This window comes from Capsicum annuum, chromosome 7 (genome assembly GCF_002878395.1).
Source record: "Capsicum annuum cultivar UCD-10X-F1 chromosome 7, UCD10Xv1.1, whole genome shotgun sequence".
NCBI lineage: Eukaryota > Viridiplantae > Streptophyta > Magnoliopsida > Solanales > Solanaceae > Capsicum > Capsicum annuum.
The window spans coordinates 209,450,650-209,471,792 of NC_061117.1; the positions used below are offsets into that span (position 1 = coordinate 209,450,650).

General features: G+C 32.0%; 2 protein-coding genes across 2 annotated transcripts; one reads left to right on the top strand and one right to left on the bottom strand.

Moving 5' to 3' along the window:
* The first annotated feature begins 289 nt into the window (after positions 1 to 289).
* On the top strand, positions 290 to 6,305 carry LOC107878424 (aspartate aminotransferase, mitochondrial). The gene is made up of 10 exons (XM_016725411.2): positions 290 to 607; positions 1,163 to 1,248; positions 3,764 to 3,970; positions 4,091 to 4,196; positions 4,299 to 4,403; positions 4,476 to 4,648; positions 5,241 to 5,400; positions 5,503 to 5,598; positions 5,681 to 5,775; positions 5,870 to 6,305. Exons 1-10 carry the CDS (start codon positions 431 to 433, stop codon positions 5,940 to 5,942), a joined length of 1,278 nt encoding a protein of 425 aa, XP_016580897.1. The 5' UTR covers positions 290 to 430; the 3' UTR covers positions 5,943 to 6,305.
* A 3,281-nt stretch (positions 6,306 to 9,586) lies between these two features.
* On the bottom strand, positions 9,587 to 14,930 carry LOC107878423 (shaggy-related protein kinase eta). The gene is made up of 12 exons (XM_016725410.2): positions 14,596 to 14,930; positions 13,700 to 13,792; positions 13,509 to 13,568; positions 13,160 to 13,432; positions 13,009 to 13,083; positions 12,875 to 12,931; positions 12,224 to 12,364; positions 12,072 to 12,122; positions 11,886 to 11,981; positions 11,670 to 11,753; positions 11,471 to 11,572; positions 9,587 to 10,071 (listed from the first exon to the last, which is right to left on the bottom strand). The coding sequence occupies exons 1-12, from the start codon at positions 14,803 to 14,805 to the stop codon at positions 9,970 to 9,972; spliced, it is 1,344 nt and encodes a 447-aa protein (XP_016580896.1). The 5' UTR covers positions 14,806 to 14,930; the 3' UTR covers positions 9,587 to 9,969.
* Between the last annotated feature and the right edge of the window lie 6,213 nt (positions 14,931 to 21,143).

The window sequence follows — 21,143 nt, forward strand, 5'->3', positions numbered from 1 at the left end:
TTTTTTATGATCAAACATCTATTAATATATTAATATGTGAAAGAGTGAGTATTCAAAATAATTGAAAAGTTGGATAATTAATGCTACCTTATTTAAGTTCACATTGAGTAAATACTAGAAGCAGTACAGATAAATATTGGCATTTTGGGCAGATTATTATCATTAATACATCGGATCATTTGACGTTTTTACCCCTAACCTTTTCGCCTAAAAATTAAAAAAAAAAAAAAAACGTCAGCTCTTTTACCGTTTAGTTACAGGAGTTTACGCATCCCGAGGCAAAAGCCGTTAAAATAACCAGTCACACTGACGGCTCGCTCAGTCGGCTACTCTTCCCCTCTCCTATATATAAAGGAGAGACCCATTTCCCATCAACCATTTTTTCACAAAACAACTTCGATCAACACGCCATTTGATTTTCTCTATATCTATGGCGATCCGAGCCGCGATTTCCGATCGTTGTTCCAAGCTTAGCTCATCGTCGCTCGGAGCGCGATCGTTGTCGTCGTGGTGGGGGAACGTTGAGCCGGCTCCTAAAGATCCTATACTCGGCGTTACTGAAGCTTTCCTCGCCGATCCTAGTCCTGACAAAGTCAATGTTGGCGTTGTAAGAGCATTTCTCTTCTCTCTTTGCTTTGATTTGCTTTGCTTGGCTCCTTTGAGAATTGTTGTGTTGTGTATGCCTAGCTCTATTTGTGTGAGTTTGAACACAAGATCAATTGATTTAAATCTTATAGTCAACTAATTTATATGGTATAATTTTGATTTCTAGAGTTAAACAGTTTAAATCTTCAATTCTTTCTGAAACAATATTTATATATTTGAAAATAATATTAAAAGTACTATAAATCATAATAATTAATGATCAAAAATATTTAAATTTGTTTGAATCTCGAAAGGTAACGGATAAATTGGTCGGGATGGAAGGAATAGTCAACTACATAAGTTGTTAATTTTGTGTAAAATTGTCATCCGTCATCTGAAAATGATAGTGAGTATTGAAACAGTGCATCTCAATTGATTTGGATTTGAGATGTAAGTTCGTTGATTTGAAATTCGTAAGCGTTTTAACATTTCAGCTTGATCTAATTTAGAAAAATCGAATGGCTTTTTTTTTTTGAGATATTTGTTTATTTTAAATAATTTTTGTTGTGATTTTAAGGGAGCTTACAGGGACAACAGTGGAAAACCAGTGGTACTGGAGTGTGTTAGAGAAGCAGAGCGGAGGATCGCTGGCAGTTTCAACATGTGAGTGCTTCTCGTCATTTTTCTATTTTGTTTCTCTTGGAAGAGAGTTTGAATTATTCGAGGTGTGTGTGAGTTGAGTCAGACACCATGGTTTTAAAAAAATAAAAGGGCCTTCCTGCTTGGGGAAACATCATTCAATTTAATTGATTAAACTGTGATTAACTTTATTTTAAGTATTTGCTAGTTTGTTGATTAATAACAATAGTCAGTAGGTGCATTTAATTTATCTGTTAGAAACATAGTAGAAACTTTACTCAGTGACTTAGTTCTTTGCTCAAGGAATTTGAGATTTGAAATTAGGTAAGAGGCGCAAGAGTTGCCGATTAATCTATGATTTGAAGCATATTTTGTGTAATATTTTGACTTTTTTTTGGGGGTAAACGGAATTTTCATTTCACCAAAATGTTCATTAGAAAACCAGGTGTTTGCAGACCAATCACCTCTCATATCCTACTTCTACTCACATGCATACATTTCCTGGCTATCTATAAGTACATCAAGGATAAGTATTCAGCTTCTGTAAGTGCTTGTGCCACTTAATTTGGTCTTGTAATTGTGTTTTAATAAGGCTAGGGCGTGAGTCAATATGTTTTATTTAATACAGGTCAAGGAAGTTCCATAAATTTTTTATTTTCTTTTATAAACTAATAAAATATCATAATAACACAAATACTAGTTTAGTTAAAATGTTTAGGAAAATTAAAAAGAAACTAACAAAATCTAAAATACCTGCAATAATGCAATAGTGTTAAATTATTATGAAATACAAATCAACTACAATGTATTAACTTTCAAACAATTAAACAAAAAAACGATAATAAATTACGCATTATACCTCCTAAAAGTAAATATCATAAAACTTTATCAAAACTAAAATTTTAGACATTACTCCTTCATAAATTAATAGTACAAAATTGTTTACAAACATGAAAATAATATAAGACTCATAATTTTGAGACACATCTTTGAAACTAAGACATGAAGATATAAGTTTCGGCTATCTATTTTTGGTAGAAATATTCAAATGATTATCATGACCATCACGATCTTCTCAAGTAGTAATTATGCAATAGTGTGATTCTTCGTTTGAGTTATTCTCAATCTCGAACTTGTATTATTTCATTAAAAAATTTTGAGTATCGAAAAAGTATATGAAATAGGCCTAAGTTGCTCGTACTCTCCAAAAATGTGGCCGCACCCATGTCGATCCTTCAAAAATGTGATCCTACTCGTACCCAATGACATTTTGAAGAGTCCGAGCAATATAGAATTAGGCAATTCCGCACATGATTTTGCATAAAAATTGTAGGGCGACACCTGAGTTTAGAGCTTAGGTGTGTTTAGGACACAATTGAAATCTTATGGCGTAAACCTCATCAAACAAGGCCCTGTACTTAAGCCCCAGGTCGTTTTGGACGCCCGAGGCGAGTCCCAGGAAAGGCTTTTAAAACATTGCTTGTGACTGATGATTGTTCTTTATTTTATTTTACTATAGCCACTTGTTGTTGGTTTTTGTGCATAAATAGGAGTATAAGTGAGTGCATCTTTGTATAAAGCATCTTTTTGAGTTTTCCACCCGACAGTTCCACTAATGAGTTTGATTCTTTAGGTTTGTATCCTCTCCTTTTTCAACTTTTGGTGATACTTGTCCTTTATATTCTCATTTTTACTGCTATATGGATGGTGGAGATGTATCCCTTCACTAATTCTATCTTTCTGCTCTTGCAGAACCTTTCTCCCAAGATAAATTATTAATATCAAATCTACTTTTCCACAGTTTAATGACGTTTAATTTTTTAAAACATGCTGCAGTGTACGTCCCATTTTTTTATTATGATGTTTAAAGGCACTGAATAAATTTTTATTTGACTTGTGTAATTCATTGTGGTAGAATAATAATTAAAACAAGAGAAAAGGTTATTTTATGGAAGAAATATTTCATCAATGTTGAAATTTGAGAATGACTGGATTGACTTCTTAAATATATGAAACTTTCTGCAAGTATGTAAACATTATTAGTAGAGTCTCACACATATTGTAATGTCCTAAACTTGACAGTACTATGTTAACGTCTCTATGTCAGCATTCTGATTTTGTCTTTAGAAATCGATTGGACACGGTGTTATTAAAGTGGTTATGTGAAAACATGATAATGAATTTGAAAGTATGAAAACTCTAAATATCTAGTATCGCAAAAGAGGTCAGGACTTCTTAAATATATGAAACTTTCTGCAAGTATGTAAACATTATTAGTAGAGTCTCACACATATTGTAATGTCCTAAACTTGACAGTACTATGTTAACGTCTCTATGTCAGCATTCTGATTTTGTCTTTAGAAATCGATTGGACACGGTGTTATTAAAGTGGTTATGTGAAAACATGATAATGAATTTGAAAGTTTGAAAACTCTAAATATCTAGTATCGCAAAAGAGGTCAGGATTGTTACTTAAAAGAGTCAAAATATTTTCAGTATTTCAATAACATACTCACATTGACAATTCATCATTTACCAGGGAATATCTTCCTATGGGAGGAAGTGTCAAGATGATCGAGGAGTCACTGAAGTTAGCCTATGGGGAGAACTCAGACTTGATAAAAAATAAACGCATTGCTGCAATTCAAGCTTTATCTGGGACTGGTGCATGCCGAATTTTTGCAGACTTCCAAAAGCGTTTTTGTCCTGATTCCCAGATTTATATTCCTGTTCCTACATGGTCTAAGTAAGCTAATTTTGCGGCAGCTATGTTGCTTCTTGATTGATCTTCCTAGATTTGTTTTTGCACAGTAAAACATTAGTATGTAAATACCTTCAAAAGTTTCTAAAATGAGATTCTTGACAGTCACCATAACATTTGGAGAGATGCCCATGTCCCTCAGAAAACGTATCATTATTATCATCCTGAATCAAAGGGTTTGGACTTTGCTGCAATGATGGATGATATAAAGGTAAGAAAAGCGCACAGTTGAGATGCTTTCCTTGATACTTGGTTCCTCTGTTTCATGATATGCTGTTCTTCCTCTGACCTAGTACAATTTTCTTTTACATAGAATGCCCCAAAAGGATCGTTCTTTCTGCTTCATGCTTGTGCTCATAATCCTACTGGGGTGGATCCGACCGAGGAACAATGGAGGGAGATTTCACACCAGTTCAAGGTAATGACTTGTATATTTTCTCTCCTGTTTCCTGTCATAAGTCTCATATTGAATTTATTACACTGGTTCCAGGTCATGGGACATTTTGCTTTTTTTGACATGGCCTATCAAGGATTTGCAAGTGGGAATCCAGAGAAAGATGCTATGGCCATCAGGATATTTCTTGAGGATGGTCATCCAATAGGATGTGCCCAATCATATGCAAAAAATATGGGGCTATATGGCCAGAGAGTTGGTTGCCTAAGGTATATTACTATTCCCAAGATCATACATTGTTTGGCCTAGTTATAATCTGGAGAGTAAAACTGATCTCTTCTTTTTAAATCATAGTTGATCTATCTTCTAAAATGATCTTGTGGTTCCAAAAATAGCAGTACTATTACCTTCATGTAGTTTCTATATCTATCCTTTTCTCTTTTAAGTAATCAAAACTTAACTTTTTGTTCAACCTGGTTATTCAGATTTACTAAGTAATTATACCATATATATATAGTATCATATGATAAAATCTCGGACTTATCCCAATATTGCCTGTAGAAGTCTCATAATAATCAAAAAGGACTCCTGTCAAACATCAGATCTGATCTTAGTGTAACAACAACTAAATTTTAGTCCACACTAGTTGATATCACTTATATCGTTTAGAACTTTTGATTCCTTCCATTGTGTATATGGTATCGTGACACAGAAAATTTTGTTCTATGCATCAAATTTGTTATACATTTAAAGAAAATAGGAGTGATTTTTGGATGGCTTGATAATTTCATTTGTTAGCATACATAACACAAAGCTAAAAGACTTCCAATACTTTTGCTGTGATGCCTCAATTCACTGCAGTATTGTCTGTGAGGATGAAAAACAAGCAGTGGCAGTGAAAAGTCAGTTGCAGCAGCTTGCCAGGCCCATGTACAGTAATCCACCTGTTCATGGTGCGCTCGTTGTTTCTACCATCCTTGGAGATCCAAACTTGAAAAATCAATGGCTTGGGGAAGTGAAGGTAAGTTGGGGTTTCTATGGCTGCTCTTTAGCTTGGAACTCATTTTCAGAACATAGTATGTTATGGTAAAAGTTCAATGACTTGAAGAGTTCTTTTCTCCAGGGCATGGCTGATCGCATCATCGGGATGAGAACTGCTTTAAGAGAAAACCTTGAGAAGTTGGGCTCACCTCTATCTTGGGAGCACATAACGAACCAGGTATTGAGATCAATGACTTTCATCGCTTTCTATACTAGTATGCAACTATAAGAAAATTACTATTGTTTGATACTTCCTACAGATTGGCATGTTCTGCTACAGTGGGATGACACCTGAACAAGTTGATCGATTGACAAAAGAGTATCACATCTACATGACTCGTAATGGTCGTATCAGGTATAATTATTCAGCCACCAAGTTCAGCTTATCACACTTGTGTTCTTACACAAGAAGTTTACCAATCTGATTTTTTTGCCTCTTGTATGTGCAGTATGGCAGGAGTTACGACTGGAAATGTTAGCTACTTGGCAAACGCTATTCATGAGGTTACTAAATCAGCTTAAGCTCTTAACATCGTAGACTCAATAACCAGCTGCGGAAGGCTGTGAAACGACATCAAATTTCAGGAAGATCACTCTCTCCTTCCTACTAGTAAAACGCGAACTTGGTAGAATTGAGATAACAACATGTTGTGTAATAGCTAAGTTAAAATAATCGTACTGGGGGAATAAGCAGAGCCATTTTGAGGTAGAGGAAGGATTAGGCATTCTAATCTCTAGGTACATTCCAGACGTTAATAAGTGTCAAGGAACTTTCCGTTTTTCATGTCAACAGAATATTTACATGATATTTATGCCTGCATTTTGATGCATTGTTGTTGTTCTAATGTGTCATGGATAGAAATAATAATTTGTTCTTGGTGCTCATGGCATTTCTACATCAGCTATCATGTTTATCAACATTACATAAACAAGATTGAAAAAAATTTGATCCTGATCTTTAAAGACACCAGCGATTTCTGGTTTTTACTTCCCCATTTGCTAAATTTCCTTTTTCTTAAATTAAATAAAACGTAATACACTCGAAGCTTCTGACAAATATATTTACTCCTTTGACGCAGGAGGGCAAGTAAACTAAGCTAGTGTTTCGTAATAGACTTTGATATCTGTTTGGTTGTGAAATTCGTACACATATTTCGAATTTTTGAAGCTCCCACTCACGAAACTTCAAGAAAAAATTTCAAGTAAAATGCAGAGATGAAATGCATGTTCAAAGTTCAAACATAACTTCAAAGTCCAAAAATTACAACTTTAAAAAAGAAAGAATAAAGCATCTAGTACCCTATGATCAAATTTACTAGGGCACGCTCCAATTTCATGGGGTTCTATTACCCCTTGAACTAAATTTTAGTGTATTTTTATCATCTTTTTTAGCTGACGTGAGATCTTTTATCACCCTGTTTTGCTGAGATGACACCTTTGACATGAATCCCATTTTATACAATAAAGGTGTCGCGTCCGCATAAAATTATGACAAAAATATGTTAAAATTATAGACCTTGAATTAAGGGTAGAATTACTGAGTTTCATGCTCTTATTATTGCTTGATTTTTAGATGGTTGATTGTTCCAAGACATGAAAGAAAGGAAAGAACATCCTTGTTGCATCTTGCTTCTTCCTAAAGCTTGACGTCCAGATAGGCTAGGTTTAATGAGTAGAAGATTATGTTATTTTATATTTTCTTAATTTAGAATTGATGGGAGAAAGCATGTCTAGACCTGCGGGCATGGAGTTGGGGTGGATAAAGACACGAGTACTTAACTTTAATCCCAAAAACTATGTTATTGATTGATTATGTGATATTTATGATATTATGTGTTATGCGTCCGAAAGGAGATTGTTGTAAATGTAGTATATGAACATGATATTCTTTTTAGTTGTTTTAGTGATAAACCTAGTTGAGTTGTAATAGTATTAGGTTGTATTGTGCAATAATATGATGAGGAGAATTATGCTAAGATCGAATATTGATGAGCATAGTAATATCTAAGGGATATATGACTTGAATTAGTATGATGACTGTATTATGTGGAAAGCGGTAGAGGATAATGATACGCGTGAATGTGCTAGTTATAGATGGTGATGTTAGAAACCAAGTTGCAGTATTTAAGAAGATAAATGATATTTTTAATAATTAATGAGTAATTAAGGCTCCAATAGTGACTTGTATACGTAAGAATTAAATTGTGATTTATTTTATGATATTCTAGTTTTGATATTGATAAAAATACTATATCTATTGGATGCTCATGAGAGGCTAAATTGGTGATAATGATGGTTTAGTGAATTGTGCCTATGGGTGGCTTGTTTGATAATGATAACTCCTTAAAGTATGCTATGAATACTTGTTGATTGGTATTCGGACATGCTTGAAATTGTTGATGCTTGGATTGTTGATGCATGTATAAATGATTGTTGAAAATTTACTTGATGGAATTGACTTTAAGTATACTTGTAAACTTGGTACATTGTTGTATGTTGTGAAGTTGTGTAAATTTGATATTGATAATACTTGTTTATGTTGGATCGGGTACCACGCCGGTACGGATATGTATATGTTGGATCGGGTACCACGCCGATACGGTACATGAACATAGATTGTTCCCTACAGGTCATGACTATTTGGGCAAAAATAAGTCTCATAGCATGTGTGTACATATTCATGTTGAGTCTGTGGATGTTTACAGGATGGTTGATACGCTTGATGGTTATGTGGCTTGTTTATGAGCGTTGTTTAATCTGTTATTGTTGTATTGTTGATTCATTGGGTATTTGATTGTGTGATATGTCTTTGAAAAAGTGAAACTTTGTACTTATATGTTGGTTGACTTGCTTCATTTATATGTGTTTTAATTGTAGCTTACCAAAACGGCTAGTTATCATTCTTCAATATTATAATAGAGCATTTGGTTGTTAGCCCGAGAGTTTAGTGTGAGTTGTCTATAATTACGGGTTTGTTCCTGTGAATATGAGTAATGAAAGAGATAAGGTGAATAAAAAGGAACAGTGATGTATTAGCTTTGGATTATGGTTGATGTGTGAATTAATAAGACTAGAGTATGTTAGTAGCGAATATAATATTGATGGTGTTGGAAGAGTAGTTGGATGTTATAACTTATTTAGGCAAAGTAATAATATTATTACAACCTTAATTGAATTATATTTCATTCAAGATGTCATGATTTATTTTTGTTAATTCTATTTTATGATTATATGAATTAACACGGTCGGACGATGATGCCTACCGGTACGTGTGGTTGTACTGACCCTACTCTTGTACATCCCTTCTTGGAGTGTAGACTGGATGTAAGTTAGTTGTAGTTACTAGATGGATGACGATATTCAACACTAACTTCTGCACTTTCTCCTGGCAGATGTTAGTCTTTATATTATTTATTTTATTATCAGTCTATGTTGTAGTAGATAGCTCTTGTACATATCTGGTCAAGTCTTGGGATAGTGAAGGACATTTGTATGAAATTTTTGAAAAAATTTATTTATGAGTATTTAATTTACTTATTATATTTAATCTAGTATTTTCTTAAAAACAGAAGTCTTCCGCATATTTTTAGTTGGTAATAAAGGTTCTCCTTGGCACTTAGAATAGCGTAGGTGCCCACACGATCTGTTAATTTGGGTAGTGACGCTATGGCCATGGAGCTAAATTTTGGGAGCGCAAACATACAATTTCCATCTATTTGACCTTTGATTCCCCATTGCTATTTTTGCTCTAATAATATGAAATTAGAGACAAACTTTGAAGGATCAATTCGATTTTCTTTACATCTGTTTGGTGATTGCAGTTATTAATTTCCATACCCGAAATTTGCTGCGAAGAGCAAGCTAATCAAATCACTATGGCTAGTGGAAAGTGGTATTAACCATGAAATAAGGGAAGCAATCAATGAACTCAAAATCAAATTGAATCCGACCAGTGTAATGGTACTAGCGAAAGCGAATCTAACCATTATCAGTGTAACAGCAATCAAATCGATCCTTCAAAATCCCTTCGAGGACATCTGATAAAATTGGTAGATACAATGGTCCCGAGGGCCTGAATGACATGCACAAATCGAGAAATGGTCCAAATTGATCTTTCAAAGGCGAAAAAAAGAAAGAAAGAAAGGAAGGCTGCTGAGATGAGAATATCACATAAATATATGACTTACATTCAAGAAAACAGCTAAAAACAACTGCATATAAATAACTACAACCAAAAACTAAACTCCTAGTGCTCCAGAAGGCCTCTCTCGAGGATATCTGCTTAACTAGACATTACAATATTTATCACTTTATACTCCTATCTGAAATATTCTTACCAAAACAATGTACAAAAGAGGCAACAGATTTGCTATTAGCTAAGACAACATAAGTAGACAGGATTACACTTCCTTGTAAGCCAAACAGCGACCATACCCCGCGTACAACTTTTACGTGCGTACATAGCCGCTAGTTAAGCCAAAAAGCATGGTTACATTTAATTAACAAGGACTCCCTATATTTTCTGATACACCAACTCTATATTACATTACTACACTTGTGTTGCACCGGGAAAGGGAAAATTCAGATCAAGTTGCCTCCCCACATGCTCAGGGATCAGCTTGTTGACCAAATCAGGTGAAGCCCCAGATAGCTGCAAGCAACAGACGGAACATAAATATAACTTACATGATCCCTAACATCTAACATCTCGCATGAAGGAAAGTTTTGACTCTTGAATCACATTAAAAAAGATCCCGTTACAAAGAAAGAAAGGTTAAAATGTATGCATTACCACAAAGACTCCAACTCGTTATACAGCAGCAACAACTACACACCCAGTATAATCTCACAAAGTGGGGTCTAGGGAGGGTAGAGTGTACACAGACCTTATCTCTACCTCAGAGGTAGAGAGGCTGTTTCCGATAGACACTCGGCTCAAAGAAAAAATAGTTCAAAGCAGTCCAAAAAATAGTCCAACTATTAATAATGAGGATAAATATCCAGTGCAGCCTTAAAGAAAGGTTAAAATGTCTACCTTACCACAAAGAGTTCAACTAGTAATAAATAATGAGAATAAATATTCAATACAGCCTTAAAAAAAAAATTGGCCCATATAGTTCTGATAACAAACAGGGACCTCTGTAATTGGTCAATATATTTGTGATAGTAATTGGGAAGCCAAAACTACTATTTATGTCTAAAGATCAGCAAGATGTAGGGAAATAGAAGCTTTTACAAAGTAATAGCTTTCTAAAACCATCAATACTCCAGATAAATTCTCATGACAGTAAATCACCAAAACCAGTTACATTAAATGGTTCCACAATAATTGGCAACACAGTTAATATAATTGCTTAGATCTATGCACATGCAGACAATCCTTGGCTCTCACATTTTGAAGCGGCGGACGGACAAAAAGATCCGTGAAAGATTGTAATTTGAGAGGAAAAGACAATGGATTATCAAAAGCGAAGGAAGAAAGAAGACAACCGACAACATGTGATTTTGACGCAGGGGAAAGACAGAAGATTGCGTGAGGGATTGTTATTTAAGAGGAAAAGACAATGGATTATCCAAAGCAAAGGAAGAAAGAAGACAACCGACAACATGTGATTTTGAGGGAAAAGACGATGGATATCAAAGCAAAGGAAGAAAGAAGATAACCGAGAAGACGCATGACGCATTTAATAGTAGAACAAAAGAACACCACACAGAAACCATGAGCTAATATGTAACGCATCATTTTCCTGTATTATTCACTTTGAAGATCCGTGTCACATAAGGATTTACTTTAATGGTTTGTTTTTTGTATTTATCACTTCACACAAGAACTTTATGCACCGCTCCACCGTCAATCCAACCTCCTTCCCTTGTCATTTACGACAAACATCTAAATAATGGATAAGGAAAAATAATTGCTCTAGCTAATGAAACAAATCTACGGATGGTGTCCAACTAGTGAGCCAAAAATTCTTCAAACACTCAAAAGATAATAGCCATGGAGACTATAATAATATTAGTAAGGTATGAGAACATTTTGAAAATGGTACCTCTTGTTTAAAGTTGAAAAGAGGTGGAAATGGACGTCCATTTGGGAGACGGGCGTTGGGCTCACGAAGTTCATCAAAGAATGGATGTGCACAGGCTTCCAGCTGCAAGGAGTAAAAGCGGGTAAATAGACTGATAAATGGTTTGTAGATGAAACAACAATACTTCAAAGAATATCACTTGTAAAATGAGAAAACTCACCGCAGTACAGCGAAGACTTGGGGAATATTGGAGAAGCCGTGAAGCAAGATCAATTGCTTCAGGAGGCATTCTTTTATGGAATACCTGAAACCATGGAAGTCTTTTAGCTCTCTTTTCAACTAAATCTGATTTAGGTGTACTTAACGTAAAAATACTTCAACAAGAGAATGAACTGGTGCAGAATAATTATCAAAATATAACAATAACACACAATACCTTGTGCCAAGGATGGGCTTTTATCTGTGGGAATCTGAAATCTGTGTAATTTGGGTTCATACATCGAATTTCTTCCCGAGTAGGAGTACCAAGGACCTGCGACAAGGTTTTTCATTAGTAAAAAAAGATCCATTTAAGCGTTGACTGAGATTACTAGGATGTTCCAAATGAAGTAGGAGGTCACACCTTGATAATCTCCACAAGTTGGTCTACTGCATTTTCGCCAGGAAAGAGCGGCTGTCGTAGTTTATGATTGACGAAAGTTCAATAAATTAACAATCTTCAATGAAGTAATAGATGGAATTATACACTTGCAAACAAAGATAAATAACACAAACCTGCCCCAGAAGAAGCTCAGCAAGGACACAGCCTGCTGACCAAATATCAATTGATGTTGAATATTCTGTGGCACCAAATATGAGTTCTGGAGCTCTGTAGTAGCGAGAGCAAATGTATGAAATATTTGCTTCACCATTCACCTGTGCATCGAAAATCTCATTAGTATCAAACTGAATGATTCTCCATGCAGAAAGAGCCACGCAAAAAAAAAACGTGAATAAAAGTATTGCAGTTTTTGAGCTGAGACTTCTGAAATGCTAAAGACTAGTTCTGCTCTCGCTCCCACTGTCAATAGTAAAAATACATCCACCCTCGCATGTCAAAACCTACTTGGATTGGTTAAAAACTTCTCTTCAATTGCGAAGAAGATATGTAAGAACCTAACAGCCAAGAGTCCAAAAAGTATCAGATGTTTAAAAACAGAAATGTCTTCAGACGGTGCCTTAATCAGCACCTATTCGTGAAATCAAGCACACTAAACCCAGACCACATGAAAAACAACCTACTATCATGAAGCTAAAGCACCTTCAAAGAAACATTCACAGCACAAGACCGAAAGAAGATTGGAAGACACATTGAAGATGGCAACCATTTATGTGCAAAATGCAGCACTTATAAGGATGTAATGATATATCAAATAACAAACATACCAAGACTTTTGCACTTCCGAAGTCACACAGCTTGACTTGATGGGTCAGAGGATCAACCTTCAAATAACATACAATATAGATTTAGGTTGATGTTAGCATAAAATAGGAATGAAGTGGATTCCTAATTCACATACCAAAAGATTTTGAGGTTTCATATCTCTATGGCAAATCCTTGGAACATTATGAATATAAGCCAGACCCCTAAATATCTGCCAGTAACAACTCATCAGAATCACATAATATCCAGTTGCAGAAGAGGCATAAAGAGAAAGGAAAGACGTAAACCTGATATATGTAAAGTTTCACATATATGAGCGGCATCCTTTGATTTGAATTGCTATAGTGCCTCAAAATCTTGGATAAACTTTCAGGAACATAATCCATGACCAAATTAAGAAAAAGCTCATCTCTACTAGTCGTGGAAAAGAAGCAGTGCTTTAGACAGATGACATTCGGGTGATCCATCAATCGCATCAGTTGTAGCTCACGATTTTTATACCGTTTATCCTGCAAAACCTTCTTTATCGCCACGGTCTCTCCAGTTTCCAAGCATTTCGCCTAGAGACAAAAAAGTCAGGTCATTTCTGTGTACAAGAGGATTGATGTAAATTTACAATCGAATCAATTCACAAACCTGAAACACTATCCCAAATGATCCTGTACCGACAACTCGCTCTGCCATATAACTGATGGTCTGCAGAAAAAAGAAACAAAGTTTCAATATTTTCGAAAATGGCTTGTTAAGCAAAACAGATTGCATAAAAAGATTACATTAAAAAACATTGAATCCTCAACCAAAGAAACTGATGTATATAAGGTACACACCCTTTTTGGTTCTCCATTTTTGCCTCCAATGGTGGTAGAAATTATGTGACCAGTCACTGCACCATTACCCTCAACAACAGCAGCTGACATTTCCTACAATGCAAACCAAGCAAGGTCAATTACAGGACTAAACAAACTCCATCTCGTTTACAAAATACTAAGAAGCTGTCCTTCCTTACCATAACCTGGCCAACAACCTTAAAACTGTTAAGACTGTTCAAATGGCATAAATACAATATTTAAGGAGAAGAATCAGCCATAACAATTCACATGAAGCAAACTCAATAAAAGATTGAACCACAATTTACTTAAAGATGAAGAAAAGCAGCCTAAAAAACTTTTCTTGCAAGCTAACTAATCAACTCAAAGTAAACTTATCCCTTCTAATCCCATATACACAAAGTACATAAAAGGGTAAATAAGTCACTAACTACTCCACCAAAAAAAAATCTCATGGATCTAACCCTAAATATCCACTCTCCATACCCCCACAATTGACCACAGTAGAAACTCCTGAAACAAAGAGAATTATAGTATTTTCCATAAATCAAACCAAAAAGCTGAAACACAAAGATACTTGCAAACTCAAGTTTTTAAATACATTAAGAGCTACTAGAAAATTTTCAAAAAAATATGAAACAAAACTAAAAACACCTCGTGCCCCTCTCTCTTTTATTTTTGATAACCGTGCGGTCTGAGGCAGCTTTCGCGCACCTCGAGTAGAGTTAATAATACCTCATTGACGTAACAAACTCAGAAGAAGAAAAAAAACTCGCCGGTAAAAATCTCCGGCGAACTTTCCGATCCATGAGAACACACAAACAAACACAAAGAGATCGAGCGAGCTAGCTAGATCACAACTCAATAGTAATGAACCTCTCTAGTAGTAGTACTACCTTTTCTTGCTCCGTCTCCGGTCTTGCTCCTTCGTCGCCGGCGACGGCGTTTCTTCCTGCAGCTCCACCTTCTACTTGGTTGTAATACGGTGGTTGTCGCTGATGCGGCGGCGGCGGCATAAGTTGGTTAGGGTGAAGGTGGTACGGGTGGCGGTAGAGCTGATTTTCCGGTGGATTATGGTGTTGAGGACCAATGGGTATAGAAGCCATGTGCTCTTTCTTTTTCTTCTTACTTTGCTAGTGCTCTCACACTCTTTTTCTTACTTCTATAAAATAAACTAATAATAATAATAATTGCTTCTTTTTTTTTTTTCCTAAATATTTGTTGGAGTACTATAGCACTTGGGAGTTTAAATATATATAGTACCACTTGAGAAGGTTTTCTATTTCCAAACGTAATTTCTCTGTTTCAAATTATATATTGTTGTTTTTTTATATATTCTAGTGGCGCTTAAATATTGATTTAATCGATAAATTAAATCAAAAGAAATACGTTTTATTAATATTTATCAAAAAAAAATTATCGATTAAATTAAAAATCGAATGTGTTAAGAAACAAAAGTCGATTAATTTGAAATCATAGTAAATATTTTGTTGATTTTATGTGTTTAGAAATTGAAAACTGGTAAATTAAATCACTAATGTATAAAATCGAACAAAATCGAGTATGTGCACCCTTACCTTGCACTACCATTTAGAAAAATGTTTAGAAAGAATTTTAGCGATTTCACACTTAGTATTTCTTAAGACTAGATGTCGAAGGTCTGTGCCAGCACGGGCCCATATTATTTTTTTGCCTCAATTTATGTGTCACAAATAGGATTTAGACAATTATATTTTTAACATATTTTAGATATTTTAAGTTGTTAATTGTCGTAATTTATAATATTTTATGTAATTCTCAAATAATACATATTACTCTCCTTGTTCAAACTTTCGTGGCATTGATAGTCAATTATAATTTTTAAAATAATTTAAATTTCTATTGAGATTTATAATACCTCTTTTCTATCTCAATTTTAATGGCACTAATGTAATTTTGAGAGTTAACCAAATATTTTATATATTTAAAAAAATTTAAATCGTTAATTATTGTGATTTATAGTAATTATTTTTATTTTTTTTAAATATATAACAAATTAATTTTCTTAAGATATTTTAAGTTGTTATCTATATTGTTGTTATAATACTTTTTATGTACTTTTCAAGTAATGCATGAGAAACTCCCCTTGTTCAAATTTTTGTGGCATTGATAGTCAATTATATTTTTATTATTTCAATTTAAGTGGCACTGATATAATTTTGACAGTCAACCAAATATATTAGTATCTCTTAAACTTTTTATGTTATTAATTATATGTATATATATATATATAATTTTTTTACGTATTTCTTTGAATATATAACAAATTATTTCTTTTTAGATATTCTAAACTATTAACTATTGTAATTTATAATCTTTTTGTGCAATTTTCAAATAATATACGTTACTTTGGATATTTTAAATTGTTAACTATTGTAATTGATAATACTTCTTATGTAATTTTCAAATAATATATGTTACTCTACTTGTCCAAAAATTTCGGCCACAGATAGTCAATTATATATTTTTAAATAATTTAATATTTTAGTTATTCTGATTTTGTGATTTTTTTTATTCTAGTTGAAATGGCACAATGTTTAGATGATCATAATAATTAATTAGGGATGATATAGTAAAATCACGATTGAAGTAGCGAAACAGATATGTCTTAAATGACTTATAATAACTAATTAAAAATGATATACACAATTATTATAAAAATTACTTGTGGGAAAAAAAATTAAATATGCCTTATATAAGAGATCAAGTTAATGTAACATTAAATATTATTAATTTACGAATGCTTAAATGACTTTATAATAATTTTTAAATATTAATGTTTTAATAATTGAATGACTTATAATAATTATTAGGGGCAATACAGTAGAAGCAACTGAAACAGACATGTCATAAATGTCTATATTATTTTTTATTAAATATTTTATTAATTTTTAGTTCATAATAAATTATATATAATAATTAATTAGGGATAATATAGTAAAATTACGAAGCAAACAGCTTAACTGTCACAAGCAAGATGATGGAAAGCTGCTGAAACTCCCTCTTATATACATCTTAAGATATGTAGGTATATTAGATACAACATAAATACTTTTTTAAAATATAAGTGGATTTCTCACATATTTTGTTACGTTCAGTATGTTAATAAAAAGATTACAATAAAAATATTTGTATATCATTTAGATAAATACTATGAGACAGCTAAGAATGTGAACGGTGAGGATGAAGTCTATGGGAATGAAATGAAGATGAGGTGTGTTGGAGAGTAGAATGACATGATTGTGGAAATTACATCTAATGTCCTACAAAGTGATCGGTCTTAAATTTTTGTCTACCAAATATATGGTTAATTGAGCAGGTTCACTTTCTTAAAATGTTTTGAACGTATATCTTACTTACAAGAGTTAGAACATGTGCCTAATGGACGATATATTGAAGTTCTTAAGTTACGTTTGATTATAAGGAAAAACTTCTGGTCAATTAAACAGATTTACTGTCTTAAAATATCATGACTATGCGCCTTATTTGCTAGAGTTAGAGCGTATTCCTTATGGGTAACAAATCAAAGTTCTAACATTTGCTTATAAGGCAAAACTTCTGACCAATTTATATAGGTTAATTGCCTCGAAATGTTATGAACGTTTGTCTTATGGGCAAGAGTTAAAGCACATGTCTTATAGACAAGAGTTATTAAGAGTAGTCAGAAAATCAAACCACCTCTTATGCAGGCCATTGTATAAGACTTTTTTTTATGAGGGCAATATGAAAACTAATCTATTTTAGGGTCATTTCTAAATTTAAATCTACATAATCAGTGAAAAATGTCAATTGTGGAACTTATTTTTCCTACTTATAATAGAAAATTATTTTTCTTCTTTTTAAGGAATTTATTTTTTCAAAAGTTTAGGCCAACGAAGCATGAAAAATTGAAACACATTTATAAAAATGTTTTTCTTTCGCGCTGAATGTAGGGGCGGAGCTACAACCATCGAAGGGATGGTCAGATGAACACCCTTTGTCGGAAATTTTTTTCGAGTATATAGGTTAAATATAGATATTTATGGTTATATACGTGTTGTTGCACACTATTAACAAGCTAGAGAAGCATAGTCCAGTGGTCAAGAGTGTGCATTTCCGCATCAACAACCCTGGTTTGAACCTTGGCAAGTGTAGCAGTGCTTTATTTTCTTCGTTTTTTTAAACAGTTCTTTGCCCAAAGAAAAATATGAACACCCTTAACCAAAAGTTTGGCTCTGCCACTGACTGAATGTACTCATAGTTTCTCTTCGTTGAATATTTACTTTATATATGTGTCATGTTGAGAAAAAAGAAATTAATTCTATCTTGAATTTTTAAAATAATAAATAATTTGGGATATCGATATTTAAAATCACGATAGATAATTTGAGACAGAGGAATATTATAATAAACTCCTCTCAGTTACAAAATATTTTCTTATTTAATTATAATCTATTAATATGTATTTCAATATTTCTCTTTTAGTAATAAATGAAGATTTATTGTACGTATATCAAAGTGTGAATAGGTTTTATTTGAGATAAACTCATAGGGACGAACTTTTACTTATATTATCGTTTTCTTCATGTTCAATTAGATATCCAGAATTCGTGGTAGATTGATAATTTACCTAAATTAATCATTGCGATTACTTAAAGACAAATTATGATCTCAATTAGTTCAGTTTAAGTTTTACTTATAATGTACACTTATACTTTTTATTTAAAAAAATATGATGCATAACTAAGTTAGATGAATTCTATTTTTCAGTATTTCGATGCTTAAAATATGAATCAAGACTATCTCTAAATTTATAAGCAATAAAAGGGTGATATGAAGATGGGCAATTTTAAAAGTTTTTTTTTTTTTTGTGCAATTTAAAAAATATAGTATATTCTTATTTTCCGTTCACACTTTAACACCTCAATAGATTCAGTTTAATTTAAATTCTAAAGTAATAAAGTTAAAAAAGAAGTATAAATTCACTAATCAACATTAGTAAAAGTTATCCGTTTGTAAATTTTTCCAACGTAATCATTTAAGCATGCGTTACATTTATCCTTTATTATAAAGTTTTGATTAAGGTTCTATCTCATAAATACTCCATCAATCTATTGCAAATTTACAAGTCATTAGTCTCCCCATCAACTTTTGCTGCTATTTTATGGTACATCCATTAAGGCATACAGTACAACACAGTCTTTTGGGCTTTTAGCTTTTTTGACTAGCAATAGTGATAATAATTCTTCACCTTTTTAAGAAAAAATTGGCTCTTTTGTTTGGCGGTGGCTGCATACTTTTAGCTTTTTCAACTCCAATCATTTAATAGCACTATGTTAATAGTTTATCCCTCCAAATAATATAGGGATACTTAGTAAATTTATGCTTATCATAACTAACATAATCATTATTAATATAAATATTAGCGATACACAATATATATATATATATATAATTTTATTATTATATAGAAGAGTCATAACTAGAATAATCAAGGATAAATTCATCAATTAATAAAAAGTCTAGCTTAAACTTATTGTACATCATGCAGAGATTGGAAAATTTCAAAAAAAAAATCATGTTTCAAAAAATTCTAATGACCATGCTTTGAAATTTTTTTAAAAATCAAGTGATATTTTAAAGAAGTGGAGCCCATTATTTTTCTTTAAAAGATTATGGAGAAGTTCTTTTCTTAAAATTTTATTTATATAATAGCTTCAGAATTCATGATCATACTGTTTTTTTTTTCTTTTTTATTTGAACAATATACTTGAATCAAATGAAAAGAATAATTTTAAATTTAAAGAGAAATTATATTTGAAGTTTGTTTCATTTAAATATTTGTAAAATTTTAATATTCAGATAAACTTTCTCTCCTCTTATCCAAAATCACAGCATAAACATTGTGAAGTTTTTTCATGTATCTTGAATTCGACATCTAATCAAAGTTATAAAAATTGAAATATTGGAAAACATAGTTTATCAATGGATGTGTAAATAATCACATATGTTTCATAAATGATAAAAAAGTAAAATTAAATTTGGCCACGCATTTAATCACATAAAGTAGTTATTAGTATATTATAGTAAAATAATTAAAAAAATACTCATAATTATTGAATAGACGTGTATCTATCATACACAATAAGTGAATTCCTCAATATTTTCAAAACTTCACTTGATAAATACTACAAAGATTTACAATACATATAAATTATGAAAACATAATTACTTACTAATCATCTGTTAAAATTATTTTAAACGGCTTATTTAAAATGTAATATTAACTAACTCATGTTAAATTACTACAATATATACCATGTTAACTTTTGTAAATTCTTCAGATTCTTCTTATTTGAGGTAGTAAATTTAGATAGACATCCCATTTTAAAAGATATTTCTTGTTTACTATAGTAAATTAATCTCCTATTTTTGACTTATATAAGATAAAACATAAAAGTAATCTTTTAACATCATGATTCACTAAAATTTTCATTCATTTCCTTATTTTCGCTTGTTAAACACACATGAAATAAATTTAAATGTATTTAAAATCAATTTATGTATGAATTAGTATTCTTTATTGCTTCATATAATTCTATAAAAAAAAATTGTTAATAAATAGATATTTATAACTTCAATTTGTTCTCTTGTATGGTTTTTAAATAAAGTAGAACGTTAAAATTAGTTGTTTAATATAAGAGAATGTATTTGATCTAGGACGACCAAGGGCAAATTTGTCAATTAACAAAAAGTCTAGCTTAAACTTACTGTACATCATGCAAAGAATGAGAAATTTCAAAAAAAAAAAAAATCTATGTTCAAGTGACATCTTAAAGAAGTGAGGCACATTATGTTTTTTTGAAAGGTTATGGAGAAGTTCTTTTCTTAAATTTTTCTAATAGCTTCAGAATTCATGATCATACACTTTTTTTCTGATTTATTTAAATAATATACTTGAATCAAATGAAAAGAATAATTTTAAATTTTAAAGAGATTATATTTGAAGTTTGTTTCATTTAAATATTTTTTTAATTTTAATATTCAGATAAATTTTCTCTCCTCTTATCCAAAACCATGGCATAAACATCGTGAAGTTTTTTCATGTATCTTGAATTCGATGTCTAATCAAAGTTATGAAAATTAAAATATTGGAAGACATAATTTATAAGTGGGTGTGTAAATACTCACATATATTTCATAAATGATAAAAAAGTAAAATTAAATTTGGCCACATATTTAATCACATAAAGTAGTTATTACTATATCATAGTAAAATAAAAAAAATATTAATAATTATTGAATAGGCGTGTATTTATCATGCACAATAAGCGAATCCCTCCATAATTTCGAAACTTCACTTGATACATATCATTACAAAGATTTACAATACATATAAATTATGAAAACATAATTACTTACTAAT